We start from the raw sequence: 26430 nt of genomic DNA, 5'->3' as shown, positions 1-26430 counted from the left end.
AGATTATACATGGAATATGGATATGGATTTTCCCAAAAAAACAAAAAAAAACCCACTGGTGATATAGTATGGATGGTACGTACAGAAGTGGCCCCTAATATACGGAGCATCAATTAAAACTATTCACGCATAATACACCATATCTCTCTTAACTTGAATTTATAGAAGGATTACAAAAGCATACATATTTCATAATAATTAAGGACTTGAATATAAATTCCAAAGGCAACTAACTAGCCACTTTTATTCCATACATTACACGCTTTTGACATCCTGGTAACTCCACCTTCAAGCCAAGTTAGCCACGCAGAGTCTTCATTAACCTGAAAAGGGAAAAATCAAAGCACATCTTTAATCAACCCCACTAAACAAGATGCATTGAAGGCACATCAAACCCCAAATTCAGATGTAAAAGAGAGGTCCATTACAACCAGAAATTCTTTGTGCAATGAGTAAAATTAAGATGGTAAAACCAAAATTATTATACTTATTTGATCCTTGATGTAAGACCTAATTAATTAATTTTAATAAATTAAGGATATTAGTTAAATCAGTACCCTAAGTATCTTCCTTAATTACCCCCTCCCTCTCCTCCTTAATTATTGTTAAGGAAATATTAACAGGGTTAATTCAGAAAAAAAAATTAATAAATATGTGAAATAGGTTTCACATATAGGACCAATATCAACTTTCCAATTAAATCCTATCTTAAGGGCCAGAGCAGTGCTTGACATAGGAAAATCAAACAAAGGAAAGCAATGAAATGCAAAAATCATGACATAAGGACATTAGAGCTAATATTGCTTAAAGCAAAATCATACAGGTCATGTTATTGAACAGCAGAAAAACATTCAAAGGTATGGGTGATTAAGAGCATGTAATGAGGCTTTCAATTGAAGGAGGTGTAAAACATATTGTCCAATTTATCTTCATCAAAAGGATTAATCTTTAGGCGTAGACACTAATTTATCCCGTAAGCTGTTCCTTTTTCGCAATCTTAAGGCCATGCCAAGATCGAGTTCTAGGCTTATGCCTACTTTAGCACAGCAAGAACAGCAAAATAGTTTGCCTATTTTAAATATGTTATGCAAGTTCCATAAAGATGCAACAGATAGGTGTATGTTAGCGATCTAATCCTACTCCCTTGTTCTTAATGGAGCAAAGGCATAATAAATGACAAGGTTATTCTTTCGATGTCTTTCATGAACATCCAAGTCTTCTGATGCACTTTATGCCACACCTACCGGATCAAATGATGACTGGTAGAAACAAAATTCGACAATTTTTATTCTCACTTCCACTTATTTATTTATTTTACTCATTATAGCTTACAAGTGCTTCGCATGCTAACCCTCCTTCAGGTACTGGTTGTATGCAGCTATAAAATTCAGGTGCTTAATTGTGACCAATGATGAAATGAGAGATCATTTATTTCAACTTTTGGGAAATGACATCTTCCCCAAGTGGAAAGAAAGACATCAAGTGAGTAAAGCTCTTAAGGGAAATATTTTTTTTTTTCTTAATCAATATGATGCTGATGTCATATTTTTGTGTGGAAAAAAAAAAAAGGTTTAGTATTGTTTTTTATTCTACTGTGTCTAAAGCTGGGCCTAGTTTTTTTTTTTTTGGTCTCTTTTCTCTTTTTAATCCAAGAACGGGTACAAATATGACCATTCTAACATGGATCTATCTCTTTTCCTAACTCAAGGTACATTTTAGTTTCTCTGATACTGGTCCAGAGTTTCACATGCCCCCTCCTTGTTCTGTTGTAATTCAGGTAAGTGACCCATATAGTATTGGAAATATCTTGTGCTTTTTCTAAAGAAACAGCATTGAAAACACAAAATAATTTGATTTTTCTGTAAGCCTTTGTTGGTTTGAGTTTTAAATATTAGAGATACAGAGTAAAAGGAAAAAATAAATAAATACAAGCAAGGAAAAAGAAAATAAACAATGGAAATATAACATTGCAATAGCTGTAGCAGGAATCAGAGGAAGGCCATTGGCAATATTCCGGTTAAGTCTGAGGACGATTTTAAATCAGAAAGAAGATGGCTGTGCATCACCCGTTGTAAATCAGATAAGGCTTCACAAAATTTTTCAACAATATCTGAAGGTAACTGCTGACACAGCAAACAATCACTCGAGACAGTATCTAGTTCATTTACACTGTTATTCTTCAAACTAGAGTCTTCACTCAATGACACTTATTATTGATTTCAGCCTTCTTTGATAATTTTTTTTTAAAGCAAAACTCTATAATTTTACTGTAAGCTGTTGAAATATTTGGTGGCCTAGACCAACAAATTGTCCATGTTATGTTTGGATTCAAGCTTGTCACCATGCATCTGACTTCACATCTGCTCATCAATCACTATGCTAACCTCTTGGGATGGATCATTGGAAGGTGTCCGCAAATGTTACAGAAACAATATCTTGAGTTGGCTTTTCCTTTTTTCGAATCGTCTCTCGTAACTTGTTTAGTAATTATATCTTATATATATATATATATATATATATATATATATTATCTAGGTTCATATTTCCTATATTTTACATTTTCTTTCTTTTCCTTTGACATGTTAATGAAAAATGGGAGAATTTGGGAAAATTTGTTCTAGGTGGAGGAAACTTTAATCTTCAGATATTTTAGTTGTGTGTGTTGTATATATGATCTTATTTTATGTATTTTCCGACTTTTCTTTAATTTTTTTAGGGCATCTTTTAAAGAGCCCCGGTGTAGTGTATGTTAAAAAGGATTTGAGATGTTAAAATTTCACACCAGTTGTCAGTTTTCTCCCCTCTTTTTGTCTCTGTTTCTGCCAATTTCTTCTTCACCCTACTTTTTCTTTGGCCTTTCTAGATCATCCAACTTCTTGAACCCACTTAATTTCTTTTTGTTATATTGAAAATAAAATCTAGTTTTCTTCTTGAGCCATTCATAATATGGTGACGGTGGCTGTATTATAAATGCTCATGTTTAGTGCAGAACTTCTTGTGTCTGCTGACTTCGTTTATGCTATCTCATCCTTCATTATCTTCCATTAAGTAGACACCTTATTCATTTATGTTTTGCATCTCTCTCTCTCTCTCTCTCTCTATATATATATATATATATATATTGATATGGATTCTCAACTTGTGAAGATGAAGAATGCGTGGGATCTTCTCCTGAAGCTGCATCTACTGCGGAGTTACAACATGAGAAGCACAAAGGAATAAAGGAGGAACATCAAAAATTGTACAAAAGTCTGAGGGATATATTTTCAGCATCAGGGTCACTGGAGTCAGATCATAGGACCTTGTTAACTGAAATTGAAGCTGCAGAGTTTCTTGGCGGCTGTACCATTGATTTTCAGATATGAATTTCATTATTTATATTCAGTTCCATGAATGATACCCTATTAATTTTGACTCCTAGGTATAATGTAAAGCTCCAATATAAGTTGTATGTATAGCTTAAGGATGAGTATAATAATGGTAGTTAAGAAGGGGATAAAATAGTTCTAGCACAATTTTTTGAAATAATCTCACAATGGTTTTGGATAACTGCTTTGTCAATTGGTCCTCAATTTACTGTGCTGATAAAGGTAAATTCTTGGAAATTACCTGGCGGGTTTGTAAGGTCAAACAAATTGGGTCTTGTATGTTGCATTATAGTTATACTACCTTCGGTTTTTAATATAAAACTAGTTCACTAATTTGAGTGGATTAAGAAAACTAATAAAATTAGTTATTTGTAATAAATAGGTATTGTCTTTATTAAAATATCTTTGTTAATCAAGTATATTAGTTAGAACTATCATTATTATAAAGACTATATTGAAAGAAATAGATAAATATGAGAGATAAAATGGATTGGGGTCTTATATTTAGAACTAAAATAAAAATCAAATTCTTATATTAAGGACCGGAGGTATTATCTCATATTTATGTTTGTATTTACATTATTCCTACTATTTAGGTCCATTATATTCAATTGTTTTTCAATTGGGGGACTTCAAATCCAAGGGGCGAATCGTTTTTTTTCCTTGCCAGGGGATGACTTGAGCCAAAAAAAAAAATTTTTAAATTACAAATTGGTAAATTGGTAAACTTTTCATAAAGATGTATAAAGACTGTATAGATGAGTATTAATATATTAATAAAATAATAACAATTAAGTCTTGTATAATTAGATAGGGTTAGCTGCCTCTTCATCAATGACAAAATCCTTAAACTTACTGTTAACTAACAAATCATCAACAGATCTCTTCGAAGTCTTTAGATCAACTTGATGAATTGAATTCTTGTTCCTTCACAAAAGTTGTTGCCAAAAAAAAAAAAGGGGCTGTCCAGAAAATCAAGTTTTGCCATATATGCATTTTGTATGAAGCTCCAAAAATTGAAGAAATGAGGGAAAGGAAAAAGCCAGACTTACATTCCTTGGCCTTTTATATGGCTTTGTTCAGATCTGCTTTGAATTGGATCTCAATTTTTCCTTCCTTTTAGGCCCTTTTGTGTTTGTGATAGCCCTCTTTTTACCTTCTCCTTCACAAACTTATGCTCCTATTTTCCAATGGGGAGAATCGCAAGTTAGACGGCAAATTGAATTTAGTTCTAAATATGAAATTTTAATTCATTTTATTTTTTAAATTTATAATTTTTTTTTGTATAACTCATAATACTCTCAAATTATTTTAAATTTGAGACTGATCTCTATTAGGCTAGGAGTATTAAAATGAAAACTCTCTTAACAAGTGTGCCTTCTAGAATTCAAATTTATAAAATTGTTATCAAACTATCTAAATTGATTATACATATTGAAAAAGTATTCATTAAATGATATCTCTAATACAAATGATTAAAAAAGATATTTTAAAGAAATCAACGTATATTTCTTACAACAAAACTAATTTAACTAATTTTTTTGAATTTCTTCAATAAGTCATCAAGATTGAAAGAGTTGATTGAAATGCAATATTTCTTTCCAAAATATTATATTTCAGAAAGAAATATTGCATTTCAATTTCAAAAAACCGAAACATCAAAGAATTTTAATTAAAAAAAGCCAATTCCAAAACAAAATTAATCTAACTCTTATATTTAAAATTAAAAGGAATGTTTGATTTTAATTTTTTTTTTAAAAAAGGGAGTCTTTTTATTTCTTGCATGTATTTTGTTTTACCACAAAAAAAGCAAGATCTTGTCCAACCAAGGCACAACCAAAAGGTTGACTTATTTTTGTGAGTACTGAGAGGTGTTTGGTGCAATTTAGAAACCCTTTTAAAAAATACTTTTACATAAATCAAGATAAATTTTTTTTCACATACTACCTCCGGTCCTAATTATAAGACCCAGTTGACTTATTTGAGGAGATTAATGAAGTAAGTTAAGTTAGTTATTTGTAATAAATAAGTGTTGTCATTCCTAAAATATCCTTGCTAATTAAGTGTATTGGCTAAAACTATCATTATTAGAGGGACTATTTTGGAAAAAAATATATAAATATGAGAGACAAAATGGATTGGGGTCTTATAATTAGGACCAAATAAAAAGTCAAACGGAGTCTTATATTAAGGACCAGAGGTAATATTTATTTTATATATCATAAAATTACTTTTAAAATTATGATTTGGTATCTAAACACCCCTAAATGAAAAACATATCAAAGATCATCACTTTAGGTTTGAGAGCTTCTTAAGATTAGCATTTCTCAGTACTCAACGTGTACATTGACATTCCTAATCTGAGTCGTGTATATATATATTTAAATTAAAAGGAGACTATTTTATGCTAAAAGATATTTAAATTATTTTATACTATATAAATAATATAATACGTATAATTTAGACAAATAAATATTATCGTCATTGACATTTTGTTGCATCAAACTGATAAAAACATCTTTTTTATTTAAGAAAATGCATATTAATAGTAATCATCACCGACACCGTGCTTCGATCTGTGCATGTGAAGCGCCCTTTTAGGAGAAGGGAGCTTTATATATATATTCTCACCTATAATGTACGTTAAGAAAGTTTAGGACCATACTTACATATATTTATTATATTAAGTTTTCTACTTATGCTGACTATACATATCTTCTATTTTTAAAATATTATCATTTTTATTAATAAACAAATTTATTTCATATAATCATCTGTAATTAAAAAAATTATTAGTTAGAGCAATTTAGTTAATCAGTTATGAAATTCTGTAATTAATGAAAAATACTAGGTAAAATAAATTAATGATTCAAACAAAATATCTTATGTTATGAAACATTCAAAAATCTTTATAAAAAGCACATGGGGAAGCAGTATATAATAAATTTTCAGTAGAAATGTAGTTTTTTATTTTTTTTTTTTTATTCTCTAGTTTTATACAAAATTTCAATTTGATTTTTTTAATTTCATAAAATATATTTTTAGTTGTTTAAGTCCAAAATTGTTAGCGAAAAATAATTATTAATTAGTTTTGAAACTTAATCTATCTGTCTTTTTCTTGGGTTACAAAATCTATCCAAACTCTTGTCAATATTTGAGGTTTCAATGTCAATAGTGTTTGTCAAGGCTGAAGAGGCAGTTTATAAAGTGAAGCATCCAAAATCAAACTTTATGTAACTTCTACCTTTCTTATCACAAATGAAGCTGTGCATGTGCCGTTTAATTCTCGACCCATGAGCTCTCCAGGCCATTGTCGTCCCCATTTCCCATTCAAAAAGCATTTAATCTTGAGGAATGAAATTATTTGTTTTGTATTTATCAGACCATGCTTCAGAATTTGCAGCAATAACCTTGTCTTTATTACAAGATTCCCAGCTGATAATCTCACTGCAGTGTCCCAAATGACCATTGTTTAGCTGTTTCCCGTCTTTTTGAAAGACTGAAAGCTCAGGAAATAGAAGAACAGAATATCACGGGACTGAAACTTGTTATGTCACTTTCTGTCTGCTGATACTGAATCTCAGATTGTTCATAGTTTTGTTTCTCACCGTTTCACAGAAAACCTCCCATAGCTCGCAAAACCCATCTTCTTCCGTCTGTGTCCAGAAGGGAATTTTATGGCCCAGAAGAACTTGAATATGGAACCCATATCTTCTGCATTGCCCTGTGCAAACCCAGAAGCTGAGGTAGAAGAAGAAAACTTGCGTTTTGCCAAGTCCCTTCAGGTTCGTATCTTACATGCATTGCTATAGAGTACGGGGTTCGATTTTATTCTGTTCATTTTTAAATGTTTTTTGCCTTTTTCTTTTGGTTCATGGTGGTTGCAGGAACTTCGAGGACTTCAGTCTCAGCTTCGTGATGCTGCATATTACTGTGAAACGACATTCTTAGAGAGCAAAGTGAAAAGAGAGTAAGTCATTTCGCACCCCTCCTCCATAGCCATATAACTTGCTGTTTTGAAGTTATCATGTGATGCATTCATTGTCTCCTTCATTTTATTGCCCTTTTTTCCGTTGATAAATGTACTTTCTTTCTTTATTTTAAAATCATATATTTCAACTGTTTGGTTCCAAATATTTCAGCTAGAGACGATTTCTCTGAATGCACAGGATGTAAGTGAAAATACTGTTGAAGAAAACAGCAATGATATAATGCAGGGGAAATGTTTAAAGAATTATAATGTGGAATGCAAAAACAATGAGTTTATTACTATTTCAAAATCGATTTATAGTAATTAAGTTTCGACTAGTATATTATATGTATATGTTCTCCAATCTTGGCCAATTTACACCTGAGTTTCACTCCTTAGTGTGTATATTAAAAAATATAGAGAAGGAACGAGACTTCATATTCTTAAGCAAGGCCTTGGGTTTATGTCTTATGGACGAAAAAAATTACGTTGGGAAAGTCACCCTTATGTGGATCAAGAATGGTCAAATTTAAATCAGTCAATACCAAATAACAGACAGTTGTTGGGTAGAAAAAGTAAATTTAGAGCCATGTAACTTCACATAATGCACAAGGGCGTGTTAAAATTAAACAATTAGCATCTTAAATTTTCTGCTGTTCTTTATGTTGTTCCATTTTCAAACTAAACCCAACTCTGAAAGCTCTAGGAAGGGCAGAAATGGAAGCTATTCTAGCAGCACAAAACATAAAGTTACTCATTTGTACACTTGAAGTGTTGTGACTTTGACTCTCACATTGAGCCTAACCAGAACATGCTGAGCGGTTGATATTCTTTCTTGATTCTTTTTTCTTGTTTTGGAAGCTTTGTTTGGCTTCTGGATGTTGTGACAGACTAGGATTTCTACATTTTGCAGAGTGCTGGAGAACACAAAAGAATACCTATGCGGGGCCATGGTAACTGTCGTTGATCATCTTGGGAATGTCTCAGCCAATCTTGATTCCCTTATTTCTCAAACAAGTGCATTTTCTGAGGCTGAATTACGCATCAGCTGCCTCAAACAAGTGAGTAGATATATAGTATGTTTATCAAATAGAGTTGGCCAGCATAATAAGCAAAGACGTAGCCTTTGCTGCAAAAACATTAAAATGAAGTGAGAAGAGTTATTAGTTGCTGAAGTTGGTGTCTTTTGACAGAGACTGCTTTCATGTGAAGAATATGCTAATAGCCTTGCCCTCTCCAAAATGCAGTGGAGTGACAATTTGCCAAGATTCCATTCACGTTACTTATCACCTTGTAAGTATTCCCTGATAGTCCTTTATACTTTTCAGAGGCAGTAAATTTTTCTATGCTGTTGTTATTTTCGTGCACTTATCTAATTCTTTTTTATTTTCCTTTTTCTACTTCCATTCTTTGATCAGCATCAACCTGTGAGGGGTCACGCGGTGAAAAATTGAGGTACTTCTTTCATTACTTAATGCCCTGAAGAATCCGATAGTTAAATGATGTTAGGCCATATGTTAAGAGGTTGCTATAATTCCTAGGCATTTCTCATTCTTTCTTCTCTTTTAAATCTTACTCAGGGATTCTGGAAGTGAAGTTCCTTCAAAAATTAAAGATATGCTTTTGCTTGAGGAGGAGGATTTGCCACTTTTTATGTACACACAGAAGCCAAATCCAAACTTTAAGTTAACCACTGCTACGGCTAAGGGGCACGCCAACTTGGCCTTAGGTAAGATATTGGTTTCATGCCAAACTTACCGCTATCAAACATGATGAGATCTTTCGAAAGTTTACTCAGAGTGTCATGTGTTTATTGAAAAAACTATTAGCGAAATCCTAAAAAATTTACTTTAAATTAGTCATAAGTTTCTTCTGCTTTCTGGATTTGACAATACTTGATCTGCAGATGTGGTACCTGTTCAGGATGTACTGTCGGTTTTCACAAAAATCCCAAATCAAACATTTCATTTCCAAGTGAGTTTGGCTCATGAAATCTACCTTATTTGAACTGGCTTTGCTCTGTGGCTCTTAATTTCTAATGTCCAATGACTTTACATGTAGGTGACCGAGAAGGCTGGACGCCATAGAAAATCATTGCGTAATAGTGACAAGTTATGGCTCATACGGCCAAGAAAGCACTCACAGTAATTGAACCGGAGAACCTGTTTCTTCATTTTCCAGTCCTCTGTGTTTTTTTATGGTGATATTTATCTTTGGTCACGTGCTTTTAGAGGTTTTTACCTCTGTAATTATGATAGGGAAGACCTTCCTGATACAGAGGGACTTGGATTTAGCATATCAGACTGTTAATATTCGTTGAACTTGAAGATTTTCTTAAGGAATAATCAGGTTCCAAATGCCTAGAAAACTATATAGATTTATTATTGAACAAAATGACAATAAAAGTATAAAGAATATACAAACAGCCAGCACTGACACAATCTATTGGATTCTAAGGAGCAGAGGAAAGAAGACTACTACACAAAAAATATGGGGCCGAGCCTGAATATTTACACCTGCACAGTGAATGTTTTCTTCCTGGTTTCCTTTTTTGCTGTGAGTTCCTCTCCTTTTCTCCTTCCTCTTCGGCATTGGATCTTCTCAATTTCACTCGTACATGGACAGCAAGAATGATGGATTCATTGGAAGTGTAATTCACCCCATAATGTGTGGGTTGGATATACCGAAATCATCTTTTTCAGAAAATTATGTTGTAAATTCAGAAGAGAAATTGAGAATATCCAATTTTTTCAATCCGGTCATTCATATCGATGGCGAGGTATGGGACTTTTGATGGCATACAAATGCTCAATTTTGTCCCAGTAGGATTTCTTGGGGTACTTGGGAGTTTTATTTGAACTCTTTTCCTCGTTTTCTTTATAGTTTTCTTCATCCAAGTCTCCAGAGTTATGCATATCATCCCTTCCATTAGAAGAAGGCCAATTCATGAAATCTGAGAGAGTCATGGAGGATGACGTATCTGATGAAGAATTAAACTTCTCTGCATCTTCCTCAGGGCTTCGGCCCATGTCATCATCCACTGAAAGCCTCCTGTTATGTCCTGCCATTGATGGATTTAGGGCCATGGAATCAGCATATAAAACATCCTCAATCCTTGATGACACTGTATAGGCCAAGCTTTCTATCACTCTTGAATAGCTTTCTAGAATGGACTGTCCTACATCCTGTGCGAATTTTTACAACAAGAAGTCCAATCAACAAAATGAAAAACCTTATTGGATGAGAAGGTGAAAAAACAACGATAAGTTGCAAGTAATGGTGTATTTTTACCTTATTGTACTGGATCTTGCTTATTTCAAGTGAGGATTGTGGAAGTCCTGGGAACTTCTGTTTAATTAACAACAATATGGTCTCTGCTCTATCCTCAAAGAGCTCCCTCTTCTCATGGCTGACAGCTGAACCCCAGGAAGATTTGCTGTCCTTGTTGGTCATCTTTCTTCTCCATATCACTATAGAAGCTTCAATTCTATTCTTGAGGTCAAGAACCCTGTGCTCAGAGGACAAGTCCATAGTTGAGAGGAACTGTCCAGCATCAAAGTAATCCTCTGTTATATATTTATAGATTGAATCACCAAGGCTTTCTCTACCGTTCTGCCAAATATACCAAGGCAAAAATTAATCCATATATTTCATGAAACAGACTGACTCCTTGTTAACTCTTGATAAATTTTCATCAAGATATGTATTTACTTTAGGAAGAGATTCAATGTAGTTTTCAGGAATCTCCATCTCAGATAGTACTTGAGCATTAATAGCCATGGCTGCTTTGAGTACTTGGGTGACAGAGTCCTTTTGGATATACAGCCATTTTCTTCCTGCATCTGATAATCCATCTGGGGGAACTTTAACAGTCGGTAGCCACCATTTGTCACTCTTTTTACCTTCAGGATCATCATCACACTTTTTAACATACCAGAATTCAGTCTGATCTTTGAAATTATCTAACGTGTCCTGTTCCATCGTAATCCAGTTTGTTAGTGGGAGTGTGAAATTGACAGACTTAGAAGTTACCTGTAAATTTTAGAGAGAGAGAGAGAGAGAGGAGAGAGTCTACAGAATCTATACACATTATAGGATCCACCACTGATAGAATTAATACTGATGCACGTTCCAAGATCATATACCAGACTAATTCAAATGGATTAGGAGGACAGAAAAAAGGTAAAATTTAGCTACTTACAATAAGCATTGCATCAAGCTTGCGTAAGGCAGGTATGTTCATGAGCAGATCAATTCGTTGCCGGGTAGTCATGATCTATAAAGTCAAATACTGAAATTATTATGTATGTCTGACCAAACTGAAACCGAAATATAACATTTTTTGGCTCGAAGAGATGAGAGAATGAAGGTCCAGATGATCACCTCCATGCACGTCCCATCCTTTCCTATCTGTTTTGAAGGAACAAACTCAACAATGTGATCAGTCACAGATAAAATCCAGTCAGCTTCTCTTCTCCACCTTGCTTTGTTTTCTGCAGACATTGGCCCCAGTTTCGATTGTTCTCCAAAAACAGATGCTGCATGTGCAATGTTTCACAGCCAAGCAAAATGTTGCACCAAATATTCAGTAAGGCTTCATTTATTTTTATAATGAAACACTTTGGAACCATTTTTCCTCTTGCAAGTACGCATACCAGCTAGATTCGTTATTGCATTGGACAAAGCCAAAGCAGAAGAAACTCCCTTTCCAGCACCTGACATATCTTCTCCCAGAAGCAGCTTAGCAAATCTTTCCTTTATCATCTCCACTTCTGTAAGTACAAACACGATAGAACATCACGTGAAGAAAAAACATTTACACTATTCTAAAAGTTTTGATTATCATCTTGTGTAACACCTAAACAATTTCAAGGAATAGAACTCCACAATGTCGAGTTGAGATGTTTAGATACGAACCAGTTTGTGGCTTGGAAGGTTTAGGGCCAACTGCTTCCCCATGAGTAGGTGAAGGTGAAACATTATGCCGTTGATGAATCGCAGATTCTACTTGACGATTTCCCAATGAGGATTCACTCTCATTGCCATTAGAGCTGTTTGGCATTTCATTATCAGATTCTGCTTCACCCCTATAATCCTCCTCCTCCTCCTCCTCGTCGCTATCGTGACGAGAACCATCAGAGATTAAATGGTGGATTCGTTTCCCAATCCGCCTGAAATGAAAAGACCTTGCCTTCTGCATTCTGGGTTTACGAGGAACAAGCAAGAATCATCATTCACAGAGCTGCATCTTTTTCCTGCAATGATTAAAACCTCGTTTGGACAAAGAATGTGATGTTAAGTAATGGGTACGTAGAAATAGAATGCCCAGTGTTTGAAATTTGAAGCAATGTCCGTGACTATAGCATGAAATTTTTCTTCCGGCTATTTCTCTGCCATTCATCTTTTGTGTTCTTGAGTGGTTGTTCTTTGATACACTCTAAAGAAGAGAAAATGCAAATAATGGAAATGATTTGAGTGATTAATGTGGGATGGAGTTAGATTGTTGGCGGAGATCCACAAGAGAAAGTGAACTATTATTAGAATAGATGACGTGAAGCTTAGGTAATTAGAATGTCATTCATCTTGTTTTCACTAAGCCCCGTTAAGATTTGATTTCACTATTTGGAAAATTCAAAGAAGAAAAACTCGTTAATATAATATACATACAAAGGAAGTTACATTACGGATAAATTTATAAATAAATATATTGCTCTTATCTTATTCATAAGTCACTTTCAAGATGTAAAAAAAAACTTTAAACTTTATTAACTCTCATTTAAAATTTAACAACTTTTCAACTTTATTCTTATTTAATATACATTATACCCCATAAAAATAAAACCAACACAATAATAAATAAATGATAAAATTATATGCTCATATAAAAAATTTCTCTTTACTCTATAAATAGGACCAAAAACCTTTTTTTTACTCTGCGTTATAAATAGAACTAGAAAAATATATATTTTGACTCACATATAACTGGAGACCTTGTAACCCCATGACATCAAACGTATCTCTTTAATCTTTCTCAAGCATGAATTGTCAATAGGAACCTCTCCCATAATAATTAATAGGTGCATAGGTAATAGGTTATGGTTATACTACCTTCGATTCTATTTATAAAATCTTGTTTATAATTGATAAACAATGTCTATAATCATTTAGTCATAGGAAAAAGAGATTTGGGGTTTTTATAGATTTAAATTTTTTTTTTTTACTTTCGTGATTTAGTTCCTATTATTAGGTTATCGTAATTATGTTATCATTCTTTAAGCATTACTTAATATCCTACTACTTTTGAAGTCGTAATCCTAAATCTTTGGCTAAAAAAAAATTCCTAAATCTAAGTCATTTTTTCAGTTCTAAGATTCAAAATACTACCTTCGGTCCTGTTTATAAGAGCTAGTTGACTAATTTGAAGAGATTAATGAAAAAAGTTAATTTAGTTATTTGTAATAAATAAGTATTGTTTTTTCTAAAATATTCTTACTAATCAAGTGTATTATCTAGAACTATTATTGTTAGAAGGACTATCTTAGAAAAAAAAATGTATAAATAAGAGAGATAAAGTAGATTGGGGTCTTATATTTAGGACCAAAATAAAATTCAAACAAAATCCTATATTAAGGACCATAAGTCGTCTCTAATCAATACTTTTATTTTAGACAAATATGAAATGCCAATCGTTATCACTAAATGCTTATTTTGGGAATAATAAGTAAAGAAAGAGAAACATTGATTAGTGTAGAGTATATAATTGCAATTTATACTACCTCTAGTTTTTAATATAGAATCTAATTTGTGGGGTACAATTTGCAGTATAAATTAGATTTTATATTAGCAACCAAGGATAATACTTGGCATTGAAGGTAGTATACTGAACACCGAAATTTGGGGGGGTTTTTTTTGTTTTAAAAAATTGGGCCGAAGTAGCCCACTTTCTTCCGCCCCCCCCCCCCCCAAAAAAAAACCAGAAGGTAGCCCGCTTTCTTAGTTATGGAAAGGAAAACCCCTCATCATAAAATACCCTCTCAAAGCTCAATTCAAACATAGTAGTACCTCCAATTCTTATTAGATAAGAACTATTTAATTATTAATTTGGATAGATAAAAAAATTAAAAAGCTTAATTAATTATGATAAATGTAATATGATTTTTCTAAAATATCCATGTGTGGTCATCATATCATATGTCAATTTGAAATTTAGATAACCATTAAGAAACAACTCATTAATGTTTTTGCTTGGGTATTTATGAGATCTTATATTTAACATTCTAACTAAACTAATTTTTAAAAAATGATAAATATAGAAGATAAAATAGATTAAAATTTTATATTTAAAACTACATCCAACTTTCCAACTAGCCGTTAGATTAAAGATAGGAAGGAATATATAATAAATTCTTATTTATTTTTAAAATATCCAACATTCTGGAAAATACCAAGAGCCGCAGCAATTTTCTTTATTTTGGGGGGATAAAAACTAATAGGACCATATGGGTCATGATTCATGCACGTTCACAGTAACTTTATAAATTATAACAACAGTAATATAGTGATGATTTTTTGTTGTGTTTTTTATTTAAAAATTTTATTACCCTTGTTCGGCTTGCTGCTACACGTGTCTTATTATATGGCCTCATCATCATTTCACAGGTTTTTTTTTTTTTTTAGTGAAATCATTTCACAGTTTTATTTCCTAGTCAGGTGATAGTCATTCGCTGGTTCACTACATTTGTTTGTACTATTATATGCTTGTGATTAATTACTGCCACCTCCAGTCTCATTTATAGCATATAAACAAAATATTGTAATTAGAACACGAAGTAGTGGGTGTGTGTATAGAAAATATGAAAGCTTAATTTAATTAATCTTACACTTCATATTTATTTGCTATTCAATTATTGTCAAAACTTATCTTAACATAATACTACATCCAGTTATAATTATAAAATCTCGTTTGCAAACTATAAATAATATTTTATAATTAAAACCAAAAATAGTAATGATTAATCACAAGTTTACAACTTTATTTAAGTATATAATAGTACAAACAAACATAATGGACCTGCGAATGATTATCATCTGACTAGGAAATAAAATGTGAAATGGTGAGGTTGTCAAATTAGACGGGAGAATGGATATGGAAGAGACTTGTGTATCTCCTCTCTTCGTATAATATTACCTCTAATTGTTAATATAAAAGTTAATTGACTAATTTAAGTATAATAAAAAAATTAGTTAAATTAATTAGGGGAAAATTGCAAATAAAGACCCTCCAATATATAAAATAGCTATTAGGGACCCTTGAATTTGGAAAATAGCTTCAAAGGACCCAGTCCCAAATTGCAAATATGAAATGATGGTAGAATGTCCAAAATGCCCTCTGTTTTTTCTCTTTCTTCCTCTCCAAATCATCTTCTTCCCGACCTTGCCTCCTTATTTTCCTCTCCCTCTTCGTTCTCTTCCTCTCCAAGTTTCCTTCCCTCTCCTCACTCTTTTCTCAAAGTATATGGAACTCACAATGTCTTTTGGTGGTCCTCTCCTCATTGTCATCCCCCGTCACTTTCTTCTAATCTTGCTTACCTGCTCTTTCGTCGACAATGAAGCCTCTTCCATCATTCTCTCTGTTGCTGTGGAAGGAGAGGAGAGTCGGGAGTTTGAGGGAGAGTGACAGTCATTTGCAATGCTTGTAATGTTTGCTTGCAATGTGTGCGGTGATTGCTTGGTGCTGAGACAACGCCCAATAAATCTGGATTTTTATTCTTCATTTCTATTTTGATTTTCAGCTTGTGTTCATAATTGAAAATAACGAGTTTGATAAGTTGTTGAAAATAACAAGTTGACAAGTTCTGATACCCACTTCACGACAAGTTCAGTAATGCGAATAACAAGTTCAGCAAGGCAAATAACAACTTCTGATAAGCAATTCATAGAAATTTGAGTTTCTGTGTTAAAATGACAGCATTTTCAGATTTCTTTAGCAGATGACAAGTTCTGATACACAATTCATGACAAGTTCAGTAAGGTGAATGACAAGTTTAGTAAGGCGAATGACAACTTCTGATAAGCAATTCATAGAAATTTGAGTTTCTGTGTTAAAATGACAGGTTTCCAGTAGGTTTTCATACTTTTTCTGTTAAAATGACTGGATTTCCACATTGATTTATCAAATGACAGGTTTACAATAGAAAATGACAAGTTTTCATAAGATTTTTATGCCTTTTTTTGCTGGAATTACAATTTGCACATTTCTGACAGCAACAACTTCTGATAAATACGAAATGACAAGTTCAGAATAAAAAATGACAAGTTAAGTATAGCAAATGACAAGTTCCCACAATGTTTTCATACATTTTCATACCTTTTCTGTTGGAATTATAATTTGCACATTTCTAACAGCACCCACTTTTGATAAACACGAAATGACAAGTTCATAATGGAAAATGACAAGTTAAGTATGGCAAGTAACAAATTCCCATAATGTTTTCATACATTTTCATACTTTTTCTGCTGGGATTACAATTTGCACATTGCTGATAGCAATCACTTTTGATAAACAGTAAATGACAAGTCCACAATAGCGAATGACAAATTAAGTATGTAAAATGACAAGTTCCCATAACGTTTCCATACAATTGTAAATTTCTCTGTTAAAATAACAATGTGCATATTTCTGACGGCAAGCACTTATGATAAATAGTAAATTACGAGTCCATAATAACGAATGACAAGTTAAGTGTGTAAAATGACAAGTTCCCATCACGTTTTCATACAAATGTAAATTTCTCTACTAAAATAATAATGTGCAGATTTCTGACAGCAACCACTTCTGATTAACATCTTTCATCATCAACTTCACCTCTCATTTCCTCCTAACGTATAAAACTATAGCACCAGAACTCTCATAAGCCCCTCAAGAAGCATGCTCATATCAACACCAGTGGCAAATGCACTACGATGATCATATCCACTCACAAGTGCATCCTCAACCATGAAATCCCAAATATAAATTGCCATATCATATGAACAAGAAACCATCAAATTCTACATATAAAGCGAGAACTTTATTCGTTTAGCACTGTATTTAGGGCTCGTTTGTTCCTCACATAGCACACCTTGATCGACTTTTCCACCGAAATACAATCATCATACTTGATTTCCACAATTTAGAGCTTGTTTGCAATTATCAGAAGTGGGTGCTGTCAGAAATGTGCAAATTGTAATTCTAGCAAAAAAAGTATGAAAATGTGTGAAAACGTTATGAGAACTTGTCATTTGCCATATTTAACTTGTTATTTTTCATTGTGAACTTGTCATTTCGTGTTTATCAGCAGTGATTGCTATCAGAAATGTACGAACTGTAATTCCACAAAAAAAGTATAAAAATCTTATGAAAACTTGTCATTTTCTATTGTGAACCTGTCATTTGATAAATCAATGTGAAAATCCAGTCATTTTAACATAAAAAGTATGAAAACCTATTGGGAACCTGTCATTTTAACACAGAAACTCAAATTTTTATGAATTGTTTATCAGAAGTTGTCATTCGCCTTACTAAACTTATCATTCGCCTTACTAAACTTGTCATTCATTATTATGGACTCCTAATTTACTATTTATCATAAGTGCTTGCCGTCAGAAATCTGCACATTGTTATTTTAACAGAGAAATTTACAATTGTATGAAACGTTATGGGAACTTGTCATTTTACATACTTAATTTGTCATTCGCTATTGTGGACTTGTCATTTACTGTTTATCAAAAGTGATTGCTATCAGCAATGTGCAAATTGTAATCCCAGCAGAAAAAGTATGAAAATGTATGAAAACATTATGGGAATTTGTCACTTGCCATACTTAACTTGTCATTTTCCATTATGAACTTGTCATTTCGTGTTTATCGAAAGTGGGTGCTGTTAGAAATGTGCAAATTATAATTCCAACAGAAAAGGTATGAAAATGTATGAAAACATTGTGGGAACTTGTCATTTGCTATACTTAACTTGTCATTTTTTATTCTGAACTTGTCATTTCGTATTTATCAGAAGTTGTTGCTGTCAGAAATGTGCAAATTGTAATTCCAGCAAAAAAAGGCATAAAAATCTTATGAAAACTTGTCATTTTCTATTGTAAACCTGTCATTTTAACAGAAAAAGTATGAAAACCTACTGGAAACCTGTCATTTTAACACAGAAACTCAAATTTCTATGAATTGCTTATCAGAATTGTCATTCGCCTTACTAAACTTGTCATTCACCTTACTGAACTTGTCATGAATTGTGTATCAGAACTTGTCATCTGCTAAAGAAATCTGAAAATGCTGTCATTTTAACACAGAAACTCGAATTTCTATGAATTGCTTATCAGAAGTTGTTATTTGCCTTGCTAAACTTGTTATTCGCATTACTGAACTTGTCGTGAAGTGGGTATCAGAACTTGTCAACTTGTTATTTTCAACAACTTATCAAACTCGTTATTTTCAATTATGAACACAAGCTGAAAATCAAAATAGAAATGAAGAATAAAAATCCAGATTTATTGGGCGTTGTCTCAGCACCAAGCAATCACCGCACACATTGCAAGCAAACATTACAAGCATTGCAAATGACTGTCACTCTCCCTCAAACTCCCGACTCTCCTCTCCTTCCACAGCAACAGAGAGAATGATGGAAGAGGCTTCATTGTCGATAAAAGAGCAGGTAAGCAAGATAAGAAGAAAGTGACGGGAGATGACAATGAAGAGAGGACCACCAAAAGACATTGTGAGTTACATATATTTTGGGAAAAGAGTAAGGAGAGGGAAGGAAACTTGGAGAGGAAAGAGAGAACGAAGAGAGAGAGGAAAATGAGGAGGCAAAGTCGGGAAGAAGATGATCTGGAGAGGAAGAAAGAGAGAAAAACAGAGGGCATTTTGGACATTCTACCATCATTTTATATTTGCAATTTGGGACCGGGTCCTTTGAAGCTATTTTCCAAATTCAGGGTCCCTGATAGCTATTTTATATATTGGAGGGTCTTTATTTGCAATTTTCCCAATTAATTATGTGTAAGAAATATTTACTGTTTTCTCTAAAATACCCTTACTAATTACGTGTGATTTAATAAAATATTTAACATATGTAACTACTATAAAGATTTTTTAAAAAAATAGATAAATACGATAAACAAAATAGATCAGGATCTTATATTTAAAATCAAATTGAAAGTCAAGCTAACTGTTATATCAAGGACAAAAAATAATACTCCTTCAGTCCCTAATATAAGATCCAATTGTTAAGTTGGTTTTGGTCCTAGATATAAGACTCATTTATCATATTTATCAATTTTCTCTAAATTACCCCTATGGATACTCCTTCAACTATAATCAAGTAAAAGAGGAAGAGGGGTATTAAGAAAGATAATTATGGTATTTTAAGAAAAATTTATCACATTTCTTATATTAACTAACTTACCTAACTTCTTTAATCTAATCAAATTAGTTAAATGGGTCTTATATTAAGGATCAAAGGAGTATTATTCAGAGTCCAAATTTGGGAAGGCTCCCATTAAAAGTGCGAGACATGTGAGTTTGGGTTTTTTTTTTTTACATGGAACAAACTACTTTTTTGGGTTTTTTTTTATAAATTGCAATATGTAGTTGTTTAAAAAATTAATTAATTTTAAAAAAAAAATTATCCTGAATTAATTATATGTCTCTCTCATATTTTTTTTCCTAGCTTGTCGTCTATTTTCTTGCTCATTCTCTTGAAAAAAAAATCATTTTTCACACATTTATCATACTACCTCCATTCTTAAATATAAGAGTTAATTGACTAATTTGAATAGATTAAACAAATAAATTAAGTTAGTTATTTGTAATAAATATATATTATCTTTCATAAAATATCCTTACTAATCAAGTTTATTGACTAAAACTACCATTATTAAAAATACTACCTCCGCTCCTTAATATAAGACCCGTATCTACTTTGTCTCTAATATTTATGCCATTTTTCTTAAGATAGTCCTTCTAATAATGATAGTTCTAGCCAACACACTTGATTAGTAAGGGATATTTTAGGAAAGACAACACATATTTATTACAAATAACTAACTTAATTTATTTTCTTAATCTATTCAAATTATCAACTAGCTCTTATAATTAGGCCCGGAGGTAGTACTATCTTAAAAAATGAATAAATATAAAAGACAAAGTGGATTGAGATTTTATACTTAGGATCAAAATAAAAGTCAGTGAGGTCTTATGTTAAGGATCAGAGGTAGCAAATGATCAATTTTAACTATGTTAATTTGTAATTTGGTTATTTGTACATTTGGGCTTCTAGATGCAACAAAAGCTTTGAGACAGAAGACTCGGTTGATCAATCAAATGCTCAATCTGGCTTGTTCAGATCAAAACTTGATAAGAAGGCGCAAGTTCTATAAGTTCACTCAAACTTTTTGGGGGGAATTGCGGGAACTTCCTAAAGGATTTGTCAAGGTTGAAGTGGATGGATCTATGCTAGATGATGGAAGGAGTGATTGTGGAGGAGCCATTCATGATTGACAAAATAGATAGATATGCAGGAGTTGTTATTATTTTTGACCCTTAATATAAGAATTTGTTTGACTTTTATTTTGATCCTATATATAAGACCTTAATCTACTTTGTATCTCATATTTATCTATTTTTTTGCAAGGCAATCTTTATAATAATAGTTCTAAGCCAATATACTTGATTAATAAAGATATTTTAAGAAAGATAACACCTATTTATTATAAATAACCAACTTAACTTTTTTTTTAACCTACTCAAAATAATTAACTAGTTTTTATAGTAAGGACCAGAGGTAGTACTATTATTCCTCCAGCCATTGCAGAGTTAACAAGAATCATTCATGATCTTTATTTATGCGGGTTAAAAAGCCTTAGAAAAATCTTTATTATTCTTTCTGACTGGGCGTAAGCTATTAACTTGCTTAATTAGGAGGTGCGATACTTATCACCCTTTTACAGACATTATGGTTGAAGCTGGTTATTAGTCAATAATGATTGGCATGTCCTATGCTGTCATATACCAAGGAAAAAGAATTTTCTGATTAATAAGCTAAATTGTCTTATCAGATTAATGGGAACTTTTATATCCTTAATCAATCATTTTGACTGAAGAAGTGGAAGGTGATTAATGAAACTAGAGATAAGTCGTATTTGTTGTTTGATCTCGTTGAGTTAATAAATTTCAATTTATTTGAAAGAAAATTCATCAAATACATACATCTACCAAGTACGTACTCCTGTCTCTTATTATAAAATCTAATTTTTTTGAATGGGTCTGTTTATTTTTATAAAATCCTCTTTGAGTTTATTTAAGCATTTAATATATTATTACCTATTTTATCTCTAATTTAATGCATTTAATACATTTTCTTTCTTTATCTATCTCTCTATTACTCTCTCACGTTTACCCATCTATATATAGGAGTATATTTGTTATATATTAATTATTTTTAACTAATTCTAACTATTTTTTAAAACAACATAATTTAGTTAAAAAGATCTTATAATAAAAGATGGAGAAAGTACATTCTTAACGTCTTTGCATTTAAGCCTACCAAAAACGTTGACTCTGAGGGAGTAAAGTTCCCCCCTCTAAATTAGTCTTTCGCTCTAAAAACTTCATCCAAATTATTAAGGGAGAGATTCCACATTACTTGCAGGTGCCTGGAAATTTCGTCAATTACTCAAACGACTTTTTTTTTTCCTCAACAACTTATGGACTGTGACAGTGTCTTTTTTTTTTTTTTGGGCCATGTTATGCTGTATCTACCTTATTTTCAGGTATATAAATTATATGGTTGAACCAAAAATTCAAATTGATGGATAAGAATGTTCTATATGGGGGAAAAAATTAAAGATATTGCTGTTCTGAGTAAAAAATTCAAATTCTTATGTCCGCCCATAAGTGTACTTTTGAGTCCCAGTGAAAACACTTTGCATTTCCCTCTCCTCACCTCCTTTTAGTACCTCTTTCTTTATTTCTCTTCATACTTTTTCTTCTTATCCCACAAAAAGGAAAATTAATTGATACATTTATCCTCTTTTTATTTTCTGGGGTCACTTTTTAATCAATGAAATTAGACGACAGGGGTGAGACAAACGTTATGGGAAAAAGGCAAAATAAATATATGAATTTAATGCGTGGGAGGATGTGAAGTGCCAACCATAATCCCACGGAAAGCAGAAAAAGAGCAAGCAGTATAAGACGAGGCTTCACCTCATTCTTGGGTTTTACAACTCAGTTGGGAGATGAGCCAAATTTGCACGTCATTTCTTGTTTTCCTCCTTTCTCTAAACCCAAAACTCAACTATTTTCTCTCAATTTAAATTAAATTTTAAAAAATTGTTTTTGATTTTTGAGAAAATTAATTTTTTTCCTTATAATTTATGATTCAGCTGTAATTTAATCTCTTGGTCAAAAAAAGTTGTAATTTAATCTTTAAATTTTAAATCGGTGCAATTTAATTCTTATAATTTTAATTCGGCTGTAACTCAATTTTTAAACTTTGATTTAGTGATTTTGTAGTTCAGCTATTTAAAATACTAGTCCACATATTATAGGAAATAGAATTATATGGTACCCACTTTGATCCTTATTATTTGTCACTTATAGGGAGAGTTTGGTCCTTTTTATTTGTTACTTGTATCTTTGTTAATACTACATTTTTAATTGTAATAAAAGCGAAGAGAGATCAAATGAGTAAGAAAAAATATACTAATATTTAATGCTTTTCTTAATGAGGGTAAAATTAAAAGATTTAATTTATATAATGTTCTCTTTGATATATGAGAAACTCTTATAAATAACAAATAATAAGGATCAAAGCAGTCGGAACTAAAAATTTTAAATTATTAAAAGTTAAAATTATATGAATTGAGTTGTAGTACGTAAAAGTTTAGGAATTGAATATAAACTAAGTTAAAATTATAAAAATTAAGTTATGTTGAGCTAAATTTTGACCAAATCAGTCATGGGAAATTTAAAAATTTGTTTGAAAATGAGTTAGTATGAAATGCATAAAGAAAATCCAAATTCAATATTATGGTTCAAGCCTAATTTAAAAGCAAATCTGCTTCAATTTAAATTTGGGTTCTAAAGAAACCAAACAAGCACAAGCACAGTCATTGTTACTTTGAATTTAAAGGTCTCGCAAAAAGAATAGTGTAAACATGTAGCCTTATCATTAGAAAATTTGAATTTTCTTAAAAAGGGTGAAATTTTCCCTTTTGGTTTTTAAATCTTAGCATATAAAGTTCTATTTTATATAAAGCTCAACTAAATTGACAGGGTTATCTTATATTTAACTTGGACGTTTGCAATTTTTAATTTCAATTTATTATTTGACTTTCTTTAAAAAAATTGGCTTTCTTTTCTTTGGAAAAAAAGTTTAAACGACAGACGCCCCCAACTATTTTTATCCTTTCATCCTCACTTTAGTTTGTTGTTTAAATATCAATTTAAAAAATAACAATGTTAACTCTTTTTTTCTTTTGATGGGATAACAATATTAACTCTGCTTTAACATTTTTAAGTTAAAGCATTTGCGGAAAAATGAACTAAAACATTAACCAAATTAAAGTAAATTAGGTACCAATAAAATTAAGAGGAGAGAAATTTTTTTTTGGGGATCATATTAGGAAAAATTAAAAAAAGGCTAATGAATTACTCCACTAGTACTATTTATATGGCAGAAAGAAAAAATATTTTTTGATTCTATTTATAGGACATTGAGAGAAATTTTTTTGTATGGATTTACAATTTTACCCTTCATTTATTATTGTATTGATTTTTTTACATGAGATATAATATACTTCATGTAAAATATGTTGGTATACTAAATATGAATAAAGTTGGAAAGTTGTTGAGTTTTAAATGAGAATTAATGAAATTTAAGATTTTTTTTTGTTTGCATAAAATATGTTAGAAGTCATTTATAAATATGACAAGAGAAGTAGGAATTATTCCTAGCCAAAGTTGATGAATGAAACTGAAACTGAATATACCATCAAAAGGACCAAATTAAAATTAAGTGAAAATCAACAAAGGAAAATGAAACCGAAGGGGACCAAAATTTCCACATCATAATTAAATGCTTGTGAGAAAAATTCAAAATCTTGTAACAAAACGGCACAATTTTCAAATTAAGAGAGAGTGATGATTTTGAAATTAAGGAACACCTAAGGAAAGGAAATGAAAGTGGTGGTGAATTAATTAAGACATTTATGAAGGGGGCAGTTAAGTGAGAAGCAGTTTTGGGAAATGCAAGAGTCCTGTGACTGCATTTAAATACAAGGAAGCCTTTTCAATGGCTTTCCAAACTGTATAAACCAAACCAACCAGCCTTTCCAATAGTAGTATATGCACAGTATATATATTATTAGTATGCTTTGGATTTATTGTGGATAGTGACACAAATTGGCAACGTTTTGATTGTTCGTTGGACTCTCCTAGCAAAAATGCCATTAGCCCTTCAGTTAATCCTGAAAAGAATTGCTTTGTAATCCAACTTGGAATTTACTTAATGAAATTTGGATTATTTAAAATCAAATCTGAATGGTTTAAATTTAAAGTTTTAAATTTATAATTTGCTAATGATAAATTTATTTTTTTTACAAAAAATTTTGGTTATAAGATCATTTTTATTTTAAATTATGTATTTATTAAAATAAAAAAATCAGATTGAAAAACATTTAAATCAAATATAAACAATTTAAAATCAATTTCAATAATCTAGATTATGATGAGCACTCGATGCTCATACAAGTTAACTTGTTTTTTTTTCCCGCTTTACGCCAAAAAAGTTTTCTTAAACTTAAGTTATTGTTCACGTATAACTATGAGGTTATTTTTACTCTCAAAGTTAATTATTAGTTATATATAATATTTTACAAAATTATATTAAAGAGTATAAGTAGTTTTTTTTTCCAAAAAAGACTATAAATAGTCTAATGGTTTTTTTTTTGGTGGGGAAATCAAGTTATTTTAGGTTCTAATCCTACCAAGACTTCATGTATAACCGAATCTCCTGCGATTGGTGTAGAGAGGTTAAAAATTTTATGATAAAACAGAGATATTTTGGTAATGGAGACTTTACTAGCCATTTGTACATTTCATAGGGCCGTTTTTTGTATTTAAATTGCATGGGACTTCAAAATAATTTCCCAAATTGTTTGTTGAAAATGACAATAAAATTAATTTTCTAATCCGAAATAAAAAATTTGTTGAAATTAAATTAATGAGTTGACGAGGTACACTGGCCGGCAGATTGCCCGTGGAATGAGGGAAGCTCATGGCCGCCATATGGCAGGTTTTAGCTGAGTGTTACCACTTCATATTTGGATACTACTCTCTCCGTTCTTTATTATAAGAGACAAATAACTAAATTACGTTGATTAAACAAACAGTTAAAATTAGTTGAGGACAATTAATGTGTAAAAAGTATAATGTTTTTTTTAACAATACCCCTATTAATAAGGAGAGAGAGTATGAAAGAGAACAATTAAATTATTAAAAGAAACAGAAGTAGGAGGGAGAGAGAGTATGAGTAGGAGACAATAAATAGAGGTAAAATAGTAAATCAATACAAAAAATTAAAGACAACTTTTAAGTGTCTCTTATATATGGAAACATGCCATAAGCATCAAATGTCTCTTATAATAAGGAACGGAGGGAGTATTACTTTAATCTTCAATATTATATTATACCGTGCTGGTCAAAAAAATATTATTCCCTCCGTTCCTTATTATAAGAGACGAATAACCGAATTACGTTGATTAAAAAAACAGTTAAAATTAGTTAAGAACAATCAATATGTAAAAGGTATAATTTTTTTTCTAAAAATACCCTCATTAATAAGGAGAGAAAACATGAGAGAGAACAATGGTAAATTATTAAAAGAAAGAGAAGTAGAAAGAGAGAGAGTGTGAGTTGGAGACAATAAATATGGGTAAAATAGGAAATCAACACAAAAAAGTAGAGACAACTTTTAAGTGTCTCTTATATATAGGAACATATCATAAGCATCAAATATCTCTTATAATAAGGAACGGA

The 26430-nt window shown here is 31.5% G+C and overlaps 2 protein-coding genes and 1 long non-coding RNA gene across 3 annotated transcripts; 2 read left to right on the top strand and 1 right to left on the bottom strand.

The window, feature by feature from the left end:
• The first annotated feature begins 1218 nt into the window (after positions 1-1218).
• LOC114744474 (uncharacterized) lies at positions 1219-2009 on the top strand. Its single transcript, XR_003740103.1, has 4 exons — positions 1219-1262; positions 1362-1482; positions 1709-1777; positions 1986-2009. It is a non-coding gene; the product is annotated as an uncharacterized LOC114744474 (long non-coding RNA).
• A 5057-nt stretch (positions 2010-7066) lies between these two features.
• On the top strand, positions 7067-9596 carry LOC114744469 (protein ABIL2-like). Its single transcript, XM_028932644.1, has 8 exons — positions 7067-7153; positions 7256-7338; positions 8252-8399; positions 8532-8631; positions 8757-8793; positions 8919-9067; positions 9245-9312; positions 9400-9596. The coding sequence occupies exons 1-8, from the start codon at positions 7067-7069 to the stop codon at positions 9484-9486; spliced, it is 759 nt and encodes a 252-aa protein (XP_028788477.1). The 3' UTR covers positions 9487-9596.
• A 501-nt stretch (positions 9597-10097) lies between these two features.
• LOC114744468 (rho guanine nucleotide exchange factor 8-like) lies at positions 10098-12538 on the bottom strand. The gene is made up of 7 exons (XM_028932643.1): positions 12256-12538; positions 11994-12134; positions 11722-11876; positions 11540-11614; positions 11050-11310; positions 10630-10950; positions 10098-10523 (listed from the first exon to the last, which is right to left on the bottom strand). The coding sequence occupies exons 1-7, from the start codon at positions 12536-12538 to the stop codon at positions 10098-10100; spliced, it is 1662 nt and encodes a 553-aa protein (XP_028788476.1).
• Positions 12539-26430: the final 13892 nt, after the last annotated feature.

Source organism: Neltuma alba, unplaced genomic scaffold, assembly GCF_004799145.2.
Source record: "Neltuma alba isolate B1F8T4 unplaced genomic scaffold, ASM479914v2 tig00004371_pilon, whole genome shotgun sequence".
Taxonomy (NCBI): Eukaryota; Viridiplantae; Streptophyta; class Magnoliopsida; order Fabales; family Fabaceae; genus Neltuma; species Neltuma alba.
Note: the sequence above shows the minus strand (reverse complement) of the source record. Positions and strands in the feature narration are given on the sequence as shown.

Excerpts from the sequence above, each read along its gene's own strand:
- LOC114744469 (XM_028932644.1), top strand. The coding sequence starts at position 7,067 with ATGGAACCCATATCTTCTGCATTGCCCTGTGCAAACCCAGAAGCTGAG. Across the intron at positions 8,794-8,918 it reads TCACGCGGTGAAAAATTGAG|GGATTCTGGAAGTGAAGTTC; the intron begins GTACTTCTTTCA and ends AATCTTACTCAG. Across the intron at positions 9,068-9,244 it reads GCACGCCAACTTGGCCTTAG|ATGTGGTACCTGTTCAGGAT; the intron begins GTAAGATATTGG and ends CTTGATCTGCAG.
- LOC114744468 (XM_028932643.1), bottom strand. The coding sequence starts at position 12,538 with ATGCAGAAGGCAAGGTCTTTTCATTTCAGGCGGATTGGGAAACGAATC. Across the intron at positions 12,135-12,255 it reads ACCTTCCAAGCCACAAACTG|GTTCTATCGTGTTTGTACTT; the intron begins GTTCGTATCTAA and ends TCTTCACGTGAT. Across the intron at positions 10,951-11,049 it reads ACATTGAATCTCTTCCTAAA|AACGGTAGAGAAAGCCTTGG; the intron begins GTAAATACATAT and ends TATATTTGGCAG.